The sequence below is a fragment of the Temnothorax nylanderi genome, unplaced genomic scaffold (genome assembly GCF_030848795.1).
Source record: "Temnothorax nylanderi isolate EJ_2023f unplaced genomic scaffold, tnyl_v1.0 TNYL_tig0059_pilon, whole genome shotgun sequence".
NCBI lineage: Eukaryota > Metazoa > Arthropoda > Insecta > Hymenoptera > Formicidae > Temnothorax > Temnothorax nylanderi.
In genome coordinates, this window is record NW_027249121.1 from 884,678 (window position 1) to 900,667 (window position 15,990).

General features: G+C 44.4%; 1 protein-coding gene and 1 long non-coding RNA gene across 8 annotated transcripts in view; one reads left to right on the forward strand and one right to left on the reverse strand.

Moving 5' to 3' along the window:
- Nucleotides 1-12,031, forward strand: part of LOC139773260 (uncharacterized) — a 128,020-nt gene extending 115,989 nt beyond the window's left edge. For 5 of the 7 annotated variants that reach the window (XM_071707594.1, XM_071707591.1, XM_071707589.1 and 2 more), the window contains 5 exons: nucleotides 1,254-1,731; nucleotides 5,574-5,864; nucleotides 6,109-6,259; nucleotides 6,403-6,616; nucleotides 6,698-12,031. In XM_071707594.1, coding sequence (XP_071563695.1) covers nucleotides 1,254-1,731; nucleotides 5,574-5,864; nucleotides 6,109-6,259; nucleotides 6,403-6,616; nucleotides 6,698-9,016 — 3,453 coding nt within the window. In that variant the 3' untranslated portion in view covers nucleotides 9,017-12,031. Of the gene's footprint in view, nucleotides 1-1,253; nucleotides 1,732-3,417; nucleotides 4,246-5,573; nucleotides 5,865-6,108; nucleotides 6,260-6,402; nucleotides 6,617-6,697 lie in introns of those variants that run through there. The other 2 variants (XM_071707592.1, XM_071707595.1) reach the window with 2 other exon arrangements.
- On the reverse strand, nucleotides 1,578-3,209 carry LOC139773263 (uncharacterized). Its single transcript, XR_011718315.1, has 2 exons — nucleotides 3,073-3,209; nucleotides 1,578-1,800 (listed from the first exon to the last, which is right to left on the reverse strand). It is a non-coding gene; the product is annotated as an uncharacterized lncRNA (long non-coding RNA).
- Nucleotides 12,032-15,990: the final 3,959 nt, after the last annotated feature.

Sequence of the window (15,990 nt, forward strand, 5' to 3'; positions counted from 1 at the left end):
AAGCGTTTGAACTCTGCTCGAATGGGCGATAATAATTTATGCGTCTAATGCGGAAAGAGCAGAGGCATACGGGACAAGTAATAAGTCAAACTTGGCGAAAATGACGTCGCTCTGCAAGCACCGCCGAACAATTAAATTATCGTGGAGGCGGAGCAGATAACGATGCACTCGAGATGCAGCATAAACCACGGTTTATATCGCGTGGATTATGTACATATATACGTATCACGTAGGTAGAGAAAGGAGAGACTATTACACACTCATCTTTCTCCTCCTCTCTTTCTCTCTCTCTCTCTCTCTCTCTCCCTTTATCTCGGCCCCCTCCCTTCCCCGCGACAGTTGCATCTCTCCGTAAAAGCTTTCGCGCGCAAGTTCCTGGTGTTCCCATGTAGAGTCGCTAGCTCTCAATGGAAAATCGGTATAAATACGACGAAAGCCATGTTATGTAGGTAAATGGGAGTTCTACCGGGTAAATTTCTTCCCGCCAACAATCGTGAATTCCTCTTACATAAGTTTTGTCATTTCACGATCTTTCGGTAATGACTTATTTGCGCGTCCATTGCGTGAAAGTAGCGAAATAAAAGTCTTATTTCTCTCATAAAATAAAAGTTCTATTAATGACGCATCAATCGTTGCACATTACTGTATTTATGTTATATCGATTTTATTAATAGAAATTGGATATCAGGCTCCGCGATAAAGTGACATTTTGCCATAATAACCGAACTAAATAATTAAACTTAATATCTAGTATAATATAAAATATTTCGTAAATTAATGATTTTTCGATAAACTTTATCTTAATAGTTTTATTTGCAGAATGATTAGAAAGGAATCATATGTGTGTAAGAAAAATCAGATGTTTTTATTTAAAAAAATCGAGTTGCTCTTTTAAAATCTCTTTCATGACTCCCTGCGCGCACAACAAAAGCCAGTATATTACGTATCCCTCGAAACCATAAAACCTCGTAGTTCCATTTTTTCCTATTATTTAGAATAGCAAAGTTACTTAAAGTACTTATCTAGATGGAGTACTTTGTGTGTATGTATTATGTATACACACTCAGACAAAATAAAATAATTTTCTGATGGCTGATAACATTTTTTTCAAAGTGTATACATCTACACATTGCTATCGATTTAATTTATTTGCGCAGGCGATAATATTGCCGCAGATAAATGTTTATTCTTTGAATGATTCGATGTTCCATAATTCATACAGTCCATGTATCGCGAAATATTTTTCTTTGCAGGACGAGGTGCTGACAATTTCAGAAAAGGTAGTCGTCCGCGTGCACGACCTAGTCACATGGCTCTCACCTACGTTGGAGTGGTCGTCGGGCCGAGAGGTGTCCTATCCGACGACCCCGATGTCGTCCCCGGAGACCAGTCCGCTCAGATACGAGATGCCGCAGCCGCAGGTGCTGACGGACCCGGGGATCGACTTCTCGGACGTCGAAAAACAGCAAAAGGAGTACGAGAGCAACCTGAACTCGTCGAAGAGACCGGACAGCTTCCAGACGAAGGTGGTGGTACTCTCGTATCCCAGGTACTGTCGCTATCGGGCGCTACTACGTAGACTGGAGGGTGCCGAGCCCTCCTGGCTGTGCTCGTCCATCGCGGCCGCGTTAGGGGGCTTCACCGCGACGCCGGGCACCAGGGTGCTCTTCTGCAGGGACACATTCGACTATCCGGATCTCGAGACTCACGAGCTGCTGTGTAATCACTTGGGTATGTACGGCTGTCAGTCATTTAGTTTAGTTTAAACATAATCACGATTCGGGCTTCCGCACGAAGATCCTGCAAGAGAATTCATTTCAATTTGTTGTACATTTGTTTACACGATAACGGATGTTCTACGTGGGGCAATCGGTCGAGAAACGATTTCTCTTTGAAAAGAAAAGAAAACAATGAAAGAAGAAACTTCGTTATTGATCGTATACTCTTTTTGAAGAAAAATTATTTTCATTGTGAAAACGTTCGTATTTGTGTTCATACATATTTAACTGGATGCCGGCGCTTATGTGTGCGCGCGCGTTTAACTTGTAAGGGACGCTTGTAATGTACGACCTTAGAGTCTGTTTACTAGGCACTACGAACATGTTATAATATGTCAATATACATAGTACGTTATCTATTTAGTACTATAAGCATTGGCATCATTATTAGCTTTTACTCATTTTTCGAAAGAAATGGCAATATGCAGCAGTTACGAAAAAACTGATATGCTTTTAATACTAGGAGCTTGCCTCGATAATATTTCAATTGCAGTTATTTATTACCAGTAATTAGCACGTAATATACATATAATTAAACACATACGTGCGTGATATTTTCGCATTTAAAATAATTTTTCTCGAAACACGCGCAATCGATAAAAAGATTTATTCTACTCTTTTTTAACATATTTCTTTTATAATACGATAAACTTCCTGTTAGTCTTATTATGATTTATTAACTTTTACTGGAAAAAATTTATTTTTGAATGAGCATCATTTTACCGTAAATAATCTACAGCAATTTTGATGTAAAACAGGGAAAAATACGAAGCGTCATATTTTATTTGTGTTTAATGCCGAACTTGAGAAGGGAATTTTAGAATGTTTCGATCAGATATTCAAACTTCTCTCTCTCTCTCTCTCTCTCTCTCTCTCTCTCTCTCTCTCTCTCTCTCTCTCTCTCTCTCTCTCTCTCTCTCTCTCTCTCTCTCTCTCTCTCTCTCTCTCTCTCTCTCAATCATTTGTAAATTAATACAATACAATTAATTAATTCTCCCGTTTGAATAACGAATATAAAATAAACTGTAATCAATATCTTTGCAATGGTAATGAGCAACGGTAACACAGAGCTTTTTTGCAACACGATACATTTTCAAGTTTCGCACGAATCTCCCGTGATAACAAATTCACTTTGCGCGTTTATATCCATATACGCGGCGCCGAGAAGAGTCCGGAAATATGTGAAACAAGAAGCGAGCCGATGTTATTTTCCATTCTCGCGCGGTCTCCTCTTTGTACTCGTCGAACGGAACGCAGGGATGACACAGAGATGCCGATCGGCAAAACGATATACCTATACGATAGTCGCCGGCGCCGGCAAAAAAAAAATAAACAGTCTACGGCTGTTTCATTGGGCCGGGTGCGCGCGCGCGCTCGATGCGGGAGCGATCCCGAAGGATGTAATAATAGACGAGATAAGATCCAGCGGCGCGCGGGCGCTACCGAATTGGTTCAAGCCCCTGGATCTTTCCCCGTTGTACTGTACGGAAACGTGTCGACGGCGAATCCGTCGTCATCGCGCTCCGTCGCACTCGTCGCGTTTCCCGACGCATCGGTCGCGACTCGCGCGTAAATCGAGAGCGCGGGGGGGCAAGGCAAGGCAAGGCGCGCCGCGTCGCGTCGCACCGTGCACGCATGATCCTGCGCTCGTGAGCGACGACGACGACGACGACGACTCGTGTGCATTCGTCCGACGTTCGCGTGCCCGCCCGGCGGATCGACCGATCGAAAAATCGCGTGGCCCCCCCCCCCGCGCGCCACGTGACCGTGTATTGACGTTGCCGTGTCGAAAATCCCGATCGCCCGGCCCCGCGCACCGTCGGCGCCGCGCCGGTTAGTGGTCGCCTCTCGTCGCCCGACTCCCGACTTCGATCGGACCCGCGATCAAATTGCGGTTTTTTTTCGTCGCGATCGAAGTGCGGTTTTTTTTTTTCGTCAGCGCGATCTGGTTCATCGCCACCGAGACGCTTCATCGCGATACACGTGATATCGTCCGTCGCGATCCGACGGGCGCAACGTAGCGAAACATTGTGCGTGGCCCGACGGGCGGACGGTAGTGCAAATTGTACGGTCCGACGGATCGTTTGTACCACGCGCACACACGCGATTCGAGTCCTCGTGTACATTCCGCGTGTATCGCGGAAAATATCCGATTAGCGGGAGGACTGTTGGAAGAGGTTCCTGGCGAATTCCCCTCCCCGGTGAGATGCAACCCGCGACTCGGCAACGAACTCTGTGACTCGTTTGTTTCCGACGTCCGTTACGCGCTCGTCGCGTATTTTTCGCCCGAGTTTTTACGGTTGGACAAAGCTGTCGTCGCTATCGCCCGAGAATTATTACAATTATCGTGCGGCCGTCGATAAACCGGTAATCGTGAGTGTCGCCCGACGGATAAGCCTCGCCACGGGAACAATGGCCATTGTGATGAGAATTCAGAATAATAAAGTGGTTTACCTAAATATACCTGGTAAGACGGGGCGAGATGTGTGTGTTTGTGGAATCTGGAAGGAAATTTATATAAAAAAAAAAAAAAACAATCCGGGTCTCGTGTCTGCGCAAATCGATTTTTCTTGAAAGTGCGCGTCGCGTACACGTGTTACCGCCGGCATAACACATGTAGTTTCAGCGCCAAGTTAAGTCAAGATTAACGTAGATTGAATGAGATATCAGCCGTCGGCGAAGCCTTTTCGCGAGGCATTTAGCGAACTACGTTTGTTGCGCTACCTTTTTCTCGTTTTTTTCCGGAAACCGTAGACCATTGACAATCGGACGTCGATAATTGGCCTAATATTTTAGCCCGCAGTTATTGCCCGGTTAAAAATTACCGGTGTGCGTAATTCCTGCGTAATTTTGTCGTGACCAAATTATCGCACGTCAACGTGTATATCGAGAATAACGAACAGAAATCGAAGCTGCAATCGTGATTTCATAAATATTGCTCGCATATGATTACTTAGTATAGTACTTGTGTGATTAAACGGACGGAGAAGGAAATTACGCTTCGTATTGGATTTTATAACGCATAAATTTTGTCACGTAGAACGTCGGTCAAATTATAAATAAAGTTGAGAATGGTTGACGGTATAAATCGCGTTACTACGAACTTTCGAGTCATTTCAACGTCCCCGGTCTGTTTATCGATAACATTGTTTCGCATCAAAATAAATAAATATTTCCCCGACCTTGTAATCTACTACGGGATATTCAACAGGTCACGTGTGCTTATCGTGCTCACGTGTCTTACTATCGTGCTTACGACGTTAATGCCTGAAATTATTTTACGTGAAATTAGTTTGTTATTTTAGTTGAAATCATTTTAGTTGTAGTTGTTTTACGTGAAATTATTTTATGTTAATTCGTCGCGTGTATCCACGTGTGTTGCATAATAATGTTACGTACATAAGCTTTCTAACAAAGAAGAATGCGATATACAACGCGAAAGCTTTTTGATTGTTCGGTACAATACATTTTACAAATAAAATTCTCTATGAATAAGTTATTTAGTTACACAACACGAAAGCTTTTTGATTGTTCGGTACAATACATTTTACAAATAAAATTCTCTTTGAATAAGTTATTTAGTTTGTCATCGAGGAGACGAGACCAAAGCGGGACGAAACATTTTGCGATCGTTATGCTTATCGTCGTTAGCGATAAACAATTCTTACTAATATATTTATATATCAAGGATGGCATTTGGCCTCCTTTTTTTCAGTCGAGATATTAAAATTTATATGCAAAAGATACGGATGTGAACCTAGCGCGATGATTGAGCAATGTGTTTGTGATTTTCAGCACCGAAGCTAAAAGGCAGACCACGAAGAAAGCGTAAAAAGCGCAGCGCTTCGCCGGGTGAGTCCTCGAACGAGAGCGAGGCCTCGGTGGCGTCGACGTCGAAGAGCACGTCGGCGATCACCAGCGCTAGCCTGGTGATACCCACGGTCGGGAGGCCGCCCTCGTCCGGGGTACGGCGGAGCGAGAGGAAGACCAGCGCGGAAGAAAAGAAGTTTATCACCGACGTGCAGAGTTTTATGAACTCTCGGGGTACGCCGGTCGGAAAGATGCCACTGCTGGGCTACAGGCAGAGTCAGTATCTCAGTTATTTTTTCCTCGGATTTCCTATCCGATGACCGGTCTTGCCACCGGAAGGGCAAGACCGATTTTTCTGATTTTTTTTTCCTTCGAATTTCTATTTCCGCGCGATTCCTGGCGGCGATTCGGCTGCCAGACTGCAGAGAGCTAAGACACAGCAGGGTTTCCTTCTCGCAAAATCCAAGATCGCATTCGGTTCCGTATTTACGATCGTAACGATCCTTTTTTCTCTTCGTAGTCGATCTGTTCCTGTTCTACACGAAAGTGCAAATGCTCGGTGGTTACGACTCCGTCAGCGCTGGTCGCATGTGGAAGACCATCTACGACGACATCGGTGGCAACACAGGTTCCACTAGCGCGGCAACTATTACACGTAGACATTATGAAAGGTAAAGTACTTTTCTGCGGATTCTAATCACGATTGTCTTTACTTGAGCGTTAACATCTATGCGACATATGTACATTTATAGAGATTTTTTAAATATACATCCATCCAAATTGCATATGAATTATAACAAGATTTTCGTTGCAGGTTATTATTACCTTATGAAAGGTATCAGCGAGGCGAGGAGACAAAAGTGAGATTGAATCACGGACGACGTACCAAGAGTATAAGCGTGTCCGATGATTTAGATATCAAGGAGGAACCGAGTGATCTGTACATGTCGGAAACACCTCCGCCTATAGATGCAATTCCTGCGATCACAACACCGCCCTTACAACCAATAATGTCAGCAACAACAACGGTAAATGGCACTAGTTTTATCATCATGAAACTACATTTAATGCAGCTCAAATTATTCATGACGTATCCTTTCCACTTGCAGACTTTACTCTCGAGTGAGAAACCCAAATTAGATACCGGCAAGACGTCCTCGTTACGTAGCGTGCGAGTAAAGCCGGAACGCCTGAAGTCCTTGAATACAATAATCGCCAATAACGCGACACCTTCCAGCCAGCAAGCTAGCCAACTGCCAAGTCCACCGCCATCCTCCAATACGTCTATCTCAACGCCCAATAGCACACCCTCCACAACGCCGACGAATGGTACCAGTAACAATCAGAGTGTCTTAGAGAGGCAGCTCAACAGTCCTTTAATTTCCCAACAAGTTCCACCATCGTGTTCGCCACCAGGCTTGCCCGTGACCAGTGTAGCGACAAACGCGTCGACGGTTGTCACTTTAACGCCTCCACCTGAGAAGGATATGAAGGAGATCAAGTTGGATTCCAAGCAGACGACGCTACTGGCGCAGGGCAAGGAAAATATACCACTGTTCGGCGGCGAGAAATTCGCGGAAAAAACGATAGTACCTCCGGTCTCCAGATCGCCCGAAGTGATTGATCTTGAAAACGAGAGCGACACGAGTCGAGACAAGATAATTATTCCCAGCTTCAAAAAACGCAAGCTCGAGATTTTGCGCGAAGGCGGTCTCGAAGTCACCGCTGTCGATCTGGACGCACGACCGAGCGTGATTCAGACCAACGTCTCCATGTCGCCGCAACACCAACAGCAGCAGCACCAACAACAACAACAACAACAACCTCTGCCGGCCACAATGAAGTCCACTGAAGAGAAGCAACCGTCGATCTCGCCGTATCCGCTTCCAGTCACGCCGAATTCCATTCCTAAGTTGATTTCCGTCACCGTGACGCCCGACATAGGACACATGTTACCGTCACCGCACGACCATCAAAATCATCAGCCGCGAATATCAGTGGTCAAACAACTACCGGCTCATCATAACAATAACAACATCAGCATGATGAACAACAATAATGTGACGAACAGTCGGGTGATAAATCTCGGTAACTCGAACAATACTGCGCTGTTGCAGTTGTATGCGAACGCGAACGTCGCACCATCGACGATTCCGTCTGCGCAGCATCCAAACCACCGTTTTGTTCCGCCAAATATTCCAAATGGCAGGTTATTACCACCAAAGGTGACACAGTCGAGGTCGATATTTGTGCACAACGAAAGGACGGTTTATGGAAATCCTAAGGATATTCTTAGCTCTCCACCAAAATATCGCTTGCCGCATCCACATCCACATCCTCATCCGCATCAACAGCAGCAGCAACCACAACAACGCTCGCAACATCAGCAAATGAGCTCTAGCAACGACATCGGACAAGGAGGTGTTCTCGATCTGACGCAAAAGTCTGACGAGAAACCGACGTTCCCTAGGCCCAGTCTAGAAATAGTCAGAGTACCTGTAGTACAGAGGCCTAATCCGTTAAATCTGGACGTGCGGAATTCACCGGTCAAGGACAAACCGTCGGACAGACCTGTCGCCGACTGTCCAAAACGTGTACCCTTCCCCGCCTACCAAAATGTAATCGACAGTCGAACTATCGCGTCGAATAACCTCGAGATTACGTTAGTGAATCCCAAGCACAAAAACAATCATCACCTCATGCCGCCTCACGTCCAAATACCAAGTCCACCTAATAAGAGCAATGCGATAGGAGTGATAAGTAGCGCGCAAAGGAGGCAGCAACAGCCGCAGCAACAAATGAATGGAAAGTATACGGTGAGAAGCGAGCCGGTTTCGCCATACACACCGAGGAAGACGAGTCATCCCATCATACCGAACGTACCCAATTTGAATCACCTGAATCACAGTGGAAGTCCGTTTTCCAGAATGCAGGCAACGACGTTACAACAACAGCAGCAACAAATGAGCATTGATAGGAGGAAAGCGGCTGCGGAGGCCGGCAGGGATCATCAACATCGTAGGATCAGCGAGGGCGAGAAATCATCCTTGGCAGCGCAACAGCAGCAGCAGCATCAGGAATCCAGGCAGAGCGAGGCCGGACGACGGCACAGTTTACCCAGCATACCGTCGGGTTTCGTGCCGACGGTACCGCAAAACAACTCTACCGCCTATCCGATGCCGCAAATGCCAAACGCGTCCGGCAAGTTCCTCCCAATTCTGGACCCTATGTACTACTCGTTCTATAACGGTCTGTTCCCACCGCCGATTCCGCCCACGGCCGCAGCCGCTGCCGCTGCATCGTCGTTTTTACCGCCGGAATTTAGCGCGTATTACAAGGAATTACTCGCTTCCTCGCAACCAAGACTGACGGGGATGATGGGGCAGCCGCCGCCGCATCAACAGCCGGCCGCCCCAACGTCTAAGTAAGACAATGGGATCTCAACATTTAGGGTTTCCGGCATAGCGAAAGATGCTTTGATTACTAGAGAGACAAGGATCCGTCGGACTTCTTCGCTGTCGAATTGTATATCAGCGAGTGAAGCGATTTATTGACAAGAGTGATGCGGTTCGTTCAAATTACCTATATTCAGTTATGTTGTTTTTATTCGATTTGAGCATCAACAAGACGAAATTATTCACACTGTTCGTTCATGATAGAACAGTGATAGTCCCACAGAGTCTCGTATAAAGGTAGAATAAAATATCGGTCAGGCTGACGCAGATTTCAAAGATGATTTCTGATTATTACAAAAATATTCATAATGCGTTTGATGAGAGATGCAATAACATGTTGATCTTGTTGCCCGCGCAACATTTGTTTGTCGTTCCAAATTAAACGCGCAGATTTAATATAATTAATGTTTAATAATTAATAATATATGTTATATCCAGTATATGCGGGTATATTACAAGTCCTGGCCTCCGAAACTAAGTTCTTGAATTTATCCCTGCGCGAGACTCTAGAGGATTATCGTTATTAAGAAAAAGACCCCTGTGATAAAAGTGCAACAAAATGTATTGCTATTCAAGGAGACAGTCGATGGAATTCACAGAAAGTCGTTATTTTTATATGTTTATTTTATATAAATTGTTTACGCGCGTTTTTTGAGTTTCAATTGATGTTACGAGGTAAAAAACATTCTAATTCGGAAGCTCGCACTGTCTTAATGCCATGCTAGAGCTTCCGAACGTTTCATTCTCTGAGCTCCCAGAGAATAATTACTTTTTTTCTTTTCATGCGTTTCAGATACGTATTTTCGAGTATCGTTATCATTAGTTTCAATTCGTTCTTTATTTTCGATTTTCGTTTCGCAAGCGCACATTTTGATTTATTTTCAATGCACCATGTGATAAAACCCGATGCAAAAAGAGAAAAGGAAGAGCAACGGCGAACATTTGGCCGGCGGATCATCGGAATGTATAATTGTTTACTGTGTGTAACGGGGTAAATCTTATGTAGTAACGCTCGCGAAAACCCTATGTACTGTATAAGCTAGACAATTTTCATTATAATAATAATAAAAAAGAAGGAAACACTCGTACACAATCACATACACCGCTCTGTAGTCACCTCTAACGATATAAGCGCACGCATGCAATGTTATAGCAGCGACAATGTATATAATGTATATAATCACGTAAATCATTAAGCTAGACAAATCCTACATTATCTTTCAACATTACGTAAGGAAGTTAAGTTTAGTAAGTGTACACAGGCTGTCTTGCTCGTGTGGCCAACGATTGTCGTATCGCTGTTTCCTTAACGAGGAACGAAAAAAAAAACGATATTTTACAGAATATTTCCGATGGTCTCTTTTTTCGCTCGGAAGACAATTTGCGACGATCTTTCGTTTTCTAGCCGTGTCGACGCAGTAGTAGTGTGACCTTTCGTTTTTAATCTCGGTGTAAAAGCAACGGAACCGAATGCGCAATCGACCGATTGTTACGCGATCGCTACCAAACGTGATCGAACATCGCGGGCCACCACAATACTTTGAAGAAAAAAAAAACAGATTTAAAAAAATTTACTGACGGTATATCCATGTTAAATGTAGACATATTGATAGAATTTGTTCGTTTTAGGATACTCTGATCAAAAAGATACTAATAAATATGAGAGTAACGTTAAAAGCATTCGTAACCCTAAGAACGTACAAGAGGAAGAAAGATCCGTTTCGGATCGTTCTGGCGAAAAAAGAAGAAAATCAGATTTCTATATTGATGTCTTTCAAGAGTATGAATTGTTCACGTTTTTTCGGATGGTTCTTTCGTGATAAACAAAGGCGTTCCGGCGCCGATTGCGAGACCGCGGCTTGATTAACAATAAAAAAAAGCCTCCAGTGGTATTCAACGGGTCGTGAAACCGAATTAAATCGAATTATCGAGCAGCGCGCGCGAGGGTCAGGCGAAGGCGGGGACGACGCGAAAACGCTTACCACTGTTGTTATTTTTGTAAGACCGCGGCTGACTACCGGCGACCCGGGCGCGTCGCGACCACGCCGTCGCGTCGCGTCGCGTCGCTTTTCGACATGGTGCTATGCGACGAAAAATTCTATTGTAAGTCTTTTTCGAAAATTTTAAACGGGCGTTGTTGGGTACCAGTGGATCTCTGGCGCGATCGCCCGAAAGAACTACGTACACACACATACACGTATACACACATACACACAATCTTAAGATAGATCTTCACGTCCAAGTCTGATAAACGTATACAGAAACGAGAAGCTAAAGGGACTCCATGGGTTTCTAGCGTATGTATAAAGAAAGGGAAGGAGAGATAGTCGAGGTATACGGATGCGATTGCGATTCGGTGTAAAATCGCGCGGTTCGTGCGGTATATAAGGAAGCGAGCGAAGAGGACGGCGAAGCGGATATTGTCGAGTCTCCGCAAAGGGAAAGGCTTTTACGAGAATACGTGCCATAAAAACATAAAGAAACTGATTAGATAGCGACTACGAGAGATCGAACGACGGCGACGGTCATTTGTACATGCTTTTGACGAGCCCCCTTAACAGTTCGAGAAACTAAGAAGATAGACGTGAATCGAAAGGGAGAAAAATGATAAGAATAATTAACAATGTGCAAAGAATTCCACGTGGAAGATTTTATATGATTTTTCGTTTATATAATTCTGTTACCGCGATTGTTTTATAAATCTCGAGAGTCCTTTTTTTAGCGCGCGCGCATGCGAGTGTAGGATAAACGATGTGTGAGTGAGTGAGTCGTGGGAGAATCTTTGGAGAATGTTTCGAGGAAGAGTCTACGAATTGTTTTCGTTTTTTTTTTTTGCGAAGTTTTTCCTTTATTTTGTATACTTAGTAGAACGATTTTAGCATAACCCTCGTTTTCCCACTTTAATAATAGTAATTATTACGATACAAAATATTTTTTATTATATGGGCATTTCAGTTCCTAAGTTGGAAATAAAATATCTACTACAAACGGGCTCTTTCTTATTGCCAATTGAACACCAAGCGAACTATCGTGTCGTAAGAACGTATATTTTTGCTCTTTAGATTTTTTTCCAAAAGAAGCTGAAAGGCGCACTTGCAGATTTTTATTCCGAGAAGATTTACCTATCTCCCCTACGAGAGGTGTCTGTACTCCTTCACAGATTAATCATTTCTTATAATCCTCAAATTTCTTTCCTCTTTAGAAGAGATAAAGTACGTAATTTACAATTTTTCTTATGCTTTACTGAGACAATACGGAGAGATTTATTTGTATTGTACATTGAAGAGAGCACAGCAATAATTTAAATAATCTTTTTCTCTTTAATATTTCTTGTTACTAATTTTAACTGTATCTCACGTATTGGCAATTTACATGTGCATGTTATTATTAGAATCGTGGATGCTAAATGCTCGTTTGCGCAAGATGGAGCATCGAAGTTACAGCGTCGCGCGAGGCACAGAGATCGCGAACGGGATCGGTAAGAAATTAAAATGCCAGAGCGGAGTTTTAGTCATGAGCGAGTATACGCGCTTCCCCATGGATACGCTCGTCGTAATCGAGAGGACGCCTCCCATTGGTCCGGCCGTCGGCGCGCGACGTTATGAACTCGGCAAAACGACTGAAAAACGAAGGAAAAGGCACCGCGCGGCGCGGAATGCACGGGCACATGTGCCGCGAAATTTAAAATCTCTTTACGGCTGCCATAAACCGATAACCTGTTTAACCAGTCCGGCGACGGCGCGGGCCGCGCCGGACATTTTACCTTCGCAAAATCACTTCTATTCCGTTTTTTCACCGGCCGTTCCGTCGTTTTTCCCCCTTCTCGCTCCTTTCTTTTTTCCTTTCCCTGCTCCGGGACGGTCGACTTCTTTGTTTTCAGGAGAAGCATCGTTCTCTCGAAGTCACGTGTCCACGAGCCCGCGCCAATTCCACCGGTGAATCGCGGGATCGAGAAATGATCGCTTTTTGGTAGCTATCGAACTAAGGTCGTGAAACGTTTTTCGCGACAAACGATATATAGTTTTTCGTTTCGCGAAACCCTTGCCGTTCGTCACAGTTCGAACGGCTTTAATTATAATTGCCAGTAAGGGTGACTGGTAAAGAAGCCGGGGCCGGCTCTTTTATGAGCGTTACGAGATATGGATCTACAGCTCGGTCTAATAATGGCTTACGAATTGCGGAGAACGCTGAGCACCGCGCATGCAAGAGTGCATTCACGGGATTTATCACTGCACATCGTTCCGGAATGATGAAACTCAAAATGTAGAGAAATAATTTATACGTTTCAATTATTTTCCTTAATTTATGTCATAACTAGAAAGTTCAACGTTCCATAACTGTCTTATATACAAGATACATAATCGAGAGGATATTAATTTTTATATTTTCAGAAGAATACGTCATAAATTTGAGTCACTTCAACTTAATTTTAATATCTACGTTTGATATTACGGGCCGGAAGTAATATCTGCTGAATAAAAATGGAAAGAGAGGAAAAAATTAAGTCCCGCTCGCATATGCGCGCGTAGGAAGATAAACACTAATAATTGTTGCTAAATTTTTTGGATTAATTGTAAGTATACTATCTATAGATATTAGATAAGTAACATAATTAGAATTTAAATTTCTTCTAATATTTTTAGCATTTAATATTGAGAAGAAACGATTAATACACAAAGATATAAACAAAGTAATAATGCCAAGGTAGGTTGCATGAAGTCATAACATAGAAGAATATCGCGGGACATTCGTTTATCGGTTATCCGATTTGCTACTCGGTACTCGGTATGAGTGCCACTATCTTTTCGCATGAAACTTGTATCACGCGACGTCGCTCCGGTTTTAGTACTCCGCAAAGTATAATAACACAACTCGTCTCATATCTAAGCTTTTTATCAATTAACTTCGGATCATGTGTGGCGCGATTGAAGAGCGAGTAAAATGACGCCTTATCGAAAGATAGAGTAAACCAGAAAATATCGGGCAAACGAATTATCTCTCTCTCTCGACTTGTACCGACTTCCGGCTTGCTACAATAATCAAAGTACACTCGAACGCTCGCTCGGTGTCTCGGGATGCACGCGGGGTGTCAATCCCTCGTGCACGTACGGACGCTCGCGTGCGTCGCCGAGCGATGATCCGGGCGCGGGCGGTGGGGGCAAAATCATGTTTACCTCTCCATTCAGCCCCTGGTGACAATCGGCAAACACGCGGCCACCGCGCTGTAGTATTGTCGCGCACCGCCGCATGCCAAACCGCCCCTATGTACATTGCGGGATCGCAGTTGGACCCGCACTCGTCAACCGGGAGTCCGCCGCAGCATCCGCGGTCCTCCCTCGGTCGCCGGCCGTCGTCGGTCGTCGTCGAGGCGACGGCGAGTCTCGAGCGGGGAACGCTTTAATTTCTTCGTCGATACCGTACGTCCGACGACCGAGCTTGCGCGGGTGGCCGAGCTTGGGTGGTCGCGGCCGATCGTGGGTGACGTCGCGCGAAAGGGTTATTTACGTAATCGCGCTCGCGCGCACCGCCACACGCGCGATCGGTCGTTCGCCGCGATTATTAACCCGCGGCGCGGACGTGCTCGCCGCGCGATCATCAAATTATACGACGTGGATTTTTTTTTGTCGTGCTTAAAAGGGATTAACGACGGTGAAATTATGCGAGAGGGCGCGTTCTTAACCGCGGGATATATACGCAAGTTTCTTGCGACTCGCGTGGCGCGCGGGCAGACGGATGCATAACAGTCTCGAGCGTTTAATCGCTCGAGAAAAATAAAACGAGTCGAGAGCGAAAATAAGGAGCGAAGTTACACGTGGGGGGGGGGGGGGTAAAGCGCCGGTACGAGTACGCAAAGACAAGTAGCCGCGTTTCAAATGCAAATACCGAAAGCTAAAGCGATCAAAGAGTTTATTCTCTAAACGGAGCACTAAAACCGGAACGACGTCGCGTGGTACAAGTTTCATTTGAAAAGATAGCGGCACTCAAGCCAAGCAGCGAGTCGGATAAACGAATGTCCCGCGATATTTTTCTACGTTATGACGTCATGCAACCCACGTAATCTTTATTTTCTACTACTGGAGTAATCGAGATTCGCGATAAAGCGATACGTCCGTCAAACAGATACATTTACCTGACGCATATCAGATGTATCTCCCGCTTTTGCGCTCGATGCAACATGCACAGAGTACCGGAATCATCAGTGGCGGTCCGGTTGTCGATCACGAGGAAAGGAATGTTAACGCATTGCGGACCAGACATTTTATTGCCAATCATATCCAGTAGCCAGCTATTTTTTTCCGTATTTCAAATATTTTTAAATTACTCATGGTTTGTTCGCAATTAAAAATTACTGTTATGTTATTGAGTAATAAACTGCTTTTGACTGATAAATAAAAAATGCAAGATTCACGTTTGCGCCGATCGTTTTTCGCGGCGCGCACCTTTTCCAAGAGGTTCGGAATAACATAATGCGTTACCACGCGTTGTAACTTTGCAATCGCGACTCGGTGAGAAACGACGAACGCGTGACCATAGCGTGTATCATCATTTGCGATGTTATGGCAGACGGATGACGATAACGTTACGAGTCTGAACGCATCTTCGCCAACTTTTCTCCGGAATACGAAAAATCGCGAAAGATGCGCTGTCCATTTCCTAGATACTTTTGTCCTCAACGATGAAAAGAAAAGCCATAGTCGCGATGCGCGACAGTTATTTTAAGAAAGGTATCAATATTCAATTAAACGTTGCATGTGCGAAATTACATAACGCGACGGCAAATGCATTCAAAGTGGTATCGACAGATGTCGTTAGGTGGTCATACACACGGGTGAGGATAAAATAGGAATAAAAAGCGGAAGGGGGATCGCGGAGCGCTTAAAAACAAGCTTAAAAGCAAAAATAATATCGTTATGAGCAGGCGTTTTCATTTCAGGCCAATTAATCGA